We start from the raw sequence: 6263 nt of genomic DNA, 5'->3' as shown, positions 1-6263 counted from the left end.
CCTGCCCTGTACCTTCTCCCTTCATGCGGCACACGCGACTCAACCCACCCCCTTGTATAACAAGGTAACTGGGATTCACCCTCCTCCATAAATAAGCATGTCGAGAAAAAAATAATTACCTCTGCTTGCTGCTTTTAATTAAAGCCTCGGAGGGACAGCGTTGGATTATGGTAATGAGCACACATACATCCCCTCTCGCAGGCTGCGGAGAAAGGTTAGCTGACAGGGAATCAGCGGCCCTGACACTCCACTTGAAATCCATTCGCCATGGTCCGCTGTCTCCACCTGTTCGCTAATGCGGCTCCCCTCTTTGGAAGAAAATAAAATAAAATCCGCCCGGAAGGAAGGAGCTTTCTCCCAAGAGTTAGAAGTTCCTTTCAGTCAAGAAAGTCTATAGGCTAGGAAAAAATACTAGCCCCTACCCTCACCCTTCCCAGACCCCACCCGGTCCACCCCCAAGGTACTGAAAAAAGAATAAAAAATCTCGCCTTTCCTAGTCTTACGCTTTCTCTCTCGCAAGCAGTCAGTCTACCCTGAGCTCCCACTATTCCAATTAATTCTTAAAAGGAAAGGAAAGTATTCCTTAGTTGGCCTCTTCAAAATATGCCAGATTTAATGTGCCATTGGCTTTATTTCTGAAATAAGAGCTATACAAAATATCAGGCGCATTCAAGAAAAATCTGTCGGGTAGTTCAAATGTTCTGTCTGGATCCATAAAGGCAAGAGGAGTAATGTAACTGGCTTCGGCGTCCTGCGTCTCTGTCTCCAGCGATGGAGGATTCAGGCATCCAGCGAGGCATGTGGGATGGAGACGCCAAGGCGGTCCAGCAGTGTCTCACAGATATTTTCACCAGCGTTTACACCACCTGCGACATTCCTGAGAATGCTATATTCGGTCCCTGCGTCCTGAGCCACACGTCCCTGTACGACAGCATAGCTTTCATAGCTCTCAAGTCCACGGACAAAAGAACAGTTCCTTATATCTTCCGGGTAAGTCTTGGCCAGTGCTGCTCAGGGGAGGAGGGTGACGTCCTGTTGAAAACACACTAAGACTCATTTTAATGACAAGCTGAGACAGGTTCTGAATATAGAAATTGCAGTAATGTGAGTCATTCTATTTTACACACCAAACAATTGAAAAGGAAAATTAAACTCAAATTATTGTCAACTGATTTTCTGGAACAAACGATTTGATTTGGAATACCGGCTCTGTCTAAATCAGGGCCTCCATTCTGGGCTCTGTCTAAATCAGGGCCTCCATTCTGGGCTTTCCTGGCGATCAACTTAACTCTGGGAGTTTTCAGATGGTTGAGGCTATTTGCATACTTTCTTTAAGTACTTCTAAGTGTTGGGCGCATTTGCCTCCCAACCTAGGAGGCCGCCTATTCCCCTAAATATTTTACCCTTTCTGGGAAAGGAAGCCGGAGCCCAGAGTTTGTATTTAAATAAAGGTGTTAATGGCTTGACAATAAAAGATCATTTTACTCCTATGTTTGAATTTAGACATAAAAGTCCTTTTACTTTCCATTCTTTCTTTACAAAGAAAAATTATTCATTGTTTATGCCAAAATTAGGAAGATGGGTGAATGCCACAAAATTATTTCTGAGGTCTAACCTTTTTATTTCCAAAACAGACAAAATTCCCCCACAGTTTTGTACTACGGGATAATTTAGAAGTCAATTCTCAAGAGGTTAACACTAATTTGAATTGGAAGAAAAAGCTCCTCATTTGATATTCAACCAATATGTGAAAATGACGACTTAAATAATCGATATGAGTGATGCAGTTTCAAAGGATCATTCTCTGGCCTGCTGGTCACGAGCACGAGGCTGGGAGCCCACCTGGGCCCAGCTTCTGGAATCTTGATCTCAGATAACTCTTTGGGACAGAATGACACAGGAAAGGGCCCGCTCCCCCGGCTTCACGCTCCCAGGAGTCTCCCTCTCCAAACCCTTCCTTCTTGTATTCTTTTGTCTTTTTTCCTAAACTGTAGGTAGACACCTCAGCGGCAAATGGTTCCTCAGAAGGTCTCATGTGGCTGCGCCTGGTCCAATCAGCCCGAGATAGAGAGGAGCAGAACCTTGAAGCCTACGTAAAAAACGGACAGCTGTTTTACCGCTCTCTCCGCAGGATTGCCAAAGACGAGGAGTTGCTAGTTTGGTACGGGAAAGAACTGACTGAGTTACTCTTGCTCTGCCCCTCTAGACCCCACAGCAAAATGAATGGTAGGTTGGCTCGCGGCCCGCGCGTGGGCCCTTAGCTAACGCGGGGGCCGTGCGGGGAGCGGCGGGGGCGCGCCTTCCCTCCCTCTGGGCGTCTCTTGGGAAGCTTCTGAGGTCTAGCCCGTGATGAAGCTGGGCAGACAGGTCAGGGTAAACGCGGGGGACGCTTGGCTTAATTGCTGCACGCCCCCAAATCCGGAGGGAAGGTCAGGTCGGTCGCACCGGGTCTTCTTTTCTCAGGCACTCAGGCCCTGAGGAATGAAGGTGGACCTGTGAAGGGGGGGTGACACACTGGCCTGGAGACGATGCTGAGTAACCATGTGGTGCGCGTGTGTGTGCGCGTGTGTGCGCGCGTGTGTGTGGTGTCTGCTCACTAAGCAGGGTCGTCCCCTTACGCGTGCCTGGAATGCAGCCAGCGTTTCCAGTTTGAGTTCCCCTACGTGGCGCACCTGCGCTTCCGCTGTCCCAAGAGAATTCACGGCGCCGACAGGAGCCCCCAAGACGAGCAGGGCGGCGGCGTGGGCACCAAGGATCACGGGGGCGGCGGCGGCAAGGACCAGCAGCACCAGCAACAGGAGGCGCCCTTGGGCCCCGGCCCCAAGTTCTGCAAAGCCGGGCCTGTCCACCACTACCCGGCCCCCTCCCCCGAGGGCAGCAACCCGCCCGCGACGGGGGGCGGCGGCTCGGCGAAGCCGTCCACGGACTTCCACAACCTGGCCCGGGAGCTGGAAAACTCCGGGGGCGGCAGCAGCTGCTCCCCAGCGCGGAGCCTCGGCAGCGGCGCGGGCGGCGGCGGCCACCAGGAGGCGGAGCTGAGTCCCGACGGCGCCGCCGCGGGCCCGGGCAAAGGCAAGAGGAAGTTCCCGGAGGAGGCGGCGGAGGGCGGCGGCGCGGCGCTGGGGGCGGGCCGGGGCCGCTTCGCCGAGCGGCCCGCGCCCGCCTCCAAGGAGGACCTGGTGTGCACGCCGCAGCAGTTCCGCGCCGCGGGCAGCTACTTCGGCCTGGAAGAGAACGGGCGCCTCTTCGCGCCGCCCAGCCCCGAGACCGGCGAGGCGAAGCGCAGCGCCTTCGTGGAGGTGAAGAAGGCGGCGCGGGCGGCCGGCCTGCAGGAGGAGGCGGCCCCCGACGGCGGGGGCGCGGGCGCCGACGACCAGGACGCGGGCAGCGGCGGCTCCTCCACGCCCGGGGCCGCGTCGCCCGCAGGGGCCGAGAAGCTGCTGGCCCCGCGGCCTGGGGGCCCGCTGCCCAGCCGCTTGGAGGGCGGCAGCCCGGCCCGAGGCAGCGCCTTCACCTCGGTGCCGCAGCTGGGCGGCGGCGGCGCGGGCGGCGGCGCGGGAGGCTGCGCGGGCGGCGCGGGCGGGGCGGGCGGCGGCCAGGGCGCGGGGGCGGACGAGCGCAAGAGCGCCTTCTCGCAGCCGGCGCGCTCCTTCTCGCAGCTGTCGCCGCTGGTGCTGGGCCAGAAGCTGGGCGCGCTCGAGCCGTGCCACCCCGGCGACGGCGTGGGCCCCGCCAGACTCTACCCCGCCGCCACCGACCCCCTGGCCGTGAAGCTCCAGGGCGCCGCCGACCTGAACGGCGGGTGCGCGGCGCTGCCCGGCGGCGGCCTGCCCAAGCAGAGCCCCTTCCTGTACGCCACCGCCTTCTGGCCCAAGAGCGCGGCGGCCGCGGGGCCCCTGCAGCTGCAGCTGCCGTCGGCGCTCACGCTGCTGCCGCCGTCCTTCACGTCGCTGTGCCTGCCCGCGCAGAACTGGTGCGCCAAGTGCAACGCCTCCTTCCGCATGACCTCCGACCTGGTGTACCACATGCGCTCGCACCACAAGAAGGAGTACGCCATGGAGCCCTTGGTGAAGCGGCGGCGCGAGGAGAAGCTCAAGTGTCCCATCTGCAACGAGTCCTTCAGGGAGCGCCACCACCTCTCCCGGCACATGACCTCCCATAACTGACGCGGACGGGACCCCAGCTCCGCGCGCGGACGCGCTCGGCCCAGCCACCGGCGGGGGCGAACACCTGAGGGCATCCGCCGCCCCCTTGTGACCCGAAACACGGCACCTAGAGAGACGGTCACACACGCGTAGTCCCACACACGCGCTCCGGTCACCTCATGCAAATATTTATCTGCGCGACCGGCACTGCGCACAAGTACGCGCGAGACAGGATGGTGGATTTTTGATCGGGTGGGTTGCTTGAGGGGTTTTCTTTTGAATGCACGCATTTTCACTTTCCCAAAAACAAAGATACATTTTTTAAAATGTCATATATTGCAACATATTGATGCATTTGTCATAAGTTTCTACTTAAATTATTAAGCACTTACAGTTTAGATGTAATAATTATATGTAAGGGCAAAATTTATTTTAGATATAAAGTAAAGGAGGAGGGTGAGATGCTTTCTGCGTTTCTTGATGACAGATTGTGTTCTTACAAAAATAAACATAAGAATGCAAAGGGGGTCACCATTCGGTTTAAGTTTTCAGGGGGAAGTGCATGTATCATGAAATGATTATGGACTTCAATGAAGAATGTCACCACTATGTAAATATGTATTTCCTTTTAATACAAAGTGTAATTTTGTGCCAGTAAAATGGAGTCTGAATAGTTATGTGTTTCTTTTACCCCTGGAAAGATTTATTAAACTTTATAGATTATCCGGGTATGTTGGATGCTTTGACAATAAATGACTATTTTCCTCAGAGCAATTATTTGGAAAGTGTTTTTAAATACATTTTTGTAGCCAAGGGCTACACTTTGAGTAGATGCCATCTATTTTCACCAAGTCCCTGAACAGAAGAGAGAGCAGGAGAGAGGGGACAAACCCTGCCCACTTGCTCTTATTTACTCTAAGACAGCTTTGAGCCTACAAGAGAGAAGACAAGGTTTGATTATTATATGGAAAATCTTTAGCTGGAAAGCGGTGGGCGTGATCAAAGGACGAAGCATTTGAACGAAGATGCCTGCCATGAAGCTAACTTGTCACTGAAATGTCACCATGCTTTTCAGCAGCAGGATAATTAGCATCTTCACAAGTGACCAGAGGAAAATTTCAGGCCTGGATTAGGGAAACCAGATGAAAAACCCAATTAAGGTTCTATTGGTGATGCCTACACGGCAGAGTATCCTGTCCTCTAGAACCCATTAGCATCTTATCAATACCCGTTAAGAGCCCCTGTGGAGAGTTGGTTTAGAAATGCCACAGTAGTCTGTACCGCAGGGCCCAGCTTTCCTTCTAAAGGCTTGAGCAGCTTCTGCAAAAATGCTATTTCTGGAGCATTACCGTACAGAAGAACCTGAGAACTCTCCTCCTCACCCTGCCCTTCCTCCTGTGAAAAGCCCCTCTGTACTCTGTATATACTGACAACGGATCTTAGTTAAATAGAGTGTATGTGAGAGTGTGTGGTACATCCAGTCACCATAGATACAAAACCAAATGGTTGATGGTCCTTTAGGTCTTAGGATGACATGAACGAAATCCACAGGCATCTCTAGAGTCATTCTGTGCGTGCTCTAGTTACAGACATGACACTGGTTTATCTCTCACAGGTGTTCCTTCCCACTGTCCCCCTTCCTCCACATCTTGCCAACCCTCCCGGATCAGAAGGGGGACACTTGTGAAAAGGTCTGAAATGGGAAACTTGCACAAGGTCTCACTGCAGGCATTCAAAGCTTTCTCCTAAAAGGATTTTAAAGGCTTCGTTATGTTAAGGGGATTACAGAACAAGTTATGATTAGGGCAGGGAGCAGGGAAAGACCAAGGGTAGGGCAAGAGATGCACCCAGTAGCGTGACCCAGGTCGATGAAAAGCAGGTTGACTTTCTCAAGATCATCCAGGTACTTTCTGTGCTACATGTTGCTGAGGCCTGCTCTCAGCTTTTCTAGGCAACAGTTGGATGATCTGAAACACTAACCCCAGCAAAGTGTGATGAGACGAGCAGCCCCAAATTCCAGTTCCGACCGCTGTTCGTGACTAGGACAGCCCTGCGTCATTATTGGCACCATCTGATTTACCTACATCTTGGTTTTCTCATCTGTACAATGAGTGGGGC

At 53.6% G+C, this 6263-nt stretch overlaps 1 protein-coding gene across 2 annotated transcripts; it reads left to right on the top strand.

The window, feature by feature from the left end:
* The first annotated feature begins 703 nt into the window (after positions 1-703).
* On the top strand, positions 704-4915 carry PRDM8 (PR/SET domain 8). Of its 2 annotated transcripts, none has more exons than XM_087816314.1 (3): positions 704-990; positions 1995-2226; positions 2605-4915. In XM_087816314.1, the coding sequence occupies exons 1-3, from the start codon at positions 772-774 to the stop codon at positions 4164-4166; spliced, it is 2013 nt and encodes a 670-aa protein (XP_087672440.1). In that variant the 5' UTR covers positions 704-771; the 3' UTR covers positions 4167-4915. The 2 variants fall into 2 exon arrangements, with proteins under 2 accessions (XP_087672440.1, XP_087672432.1); XM_087816306.1 differs by having other exon boundaries at positions 2602-4915.
* Positions 4916-6263: the final 1348 nt, after the last annotated feature.

Source organism: Miniopterus natalensis, chromosome 1, assembly GCF_054644295.1.
Source record: "Miniopterus natalensis isolate mMinNat1 chromosome 1, mMinNat1.hap1, whole genome shotgun sequence".
Lineage (NCBI taxonomy): Eukaryota > Metazoa > Chordata > Mammalia > Chiroptera > Miniopteridae > Miniopterus > Miniopterus natalensis.
Note: the sequence above shows the minus strand (reverse complement) of the source record. Positions and strands in the feature narration are given on the sequence as shown.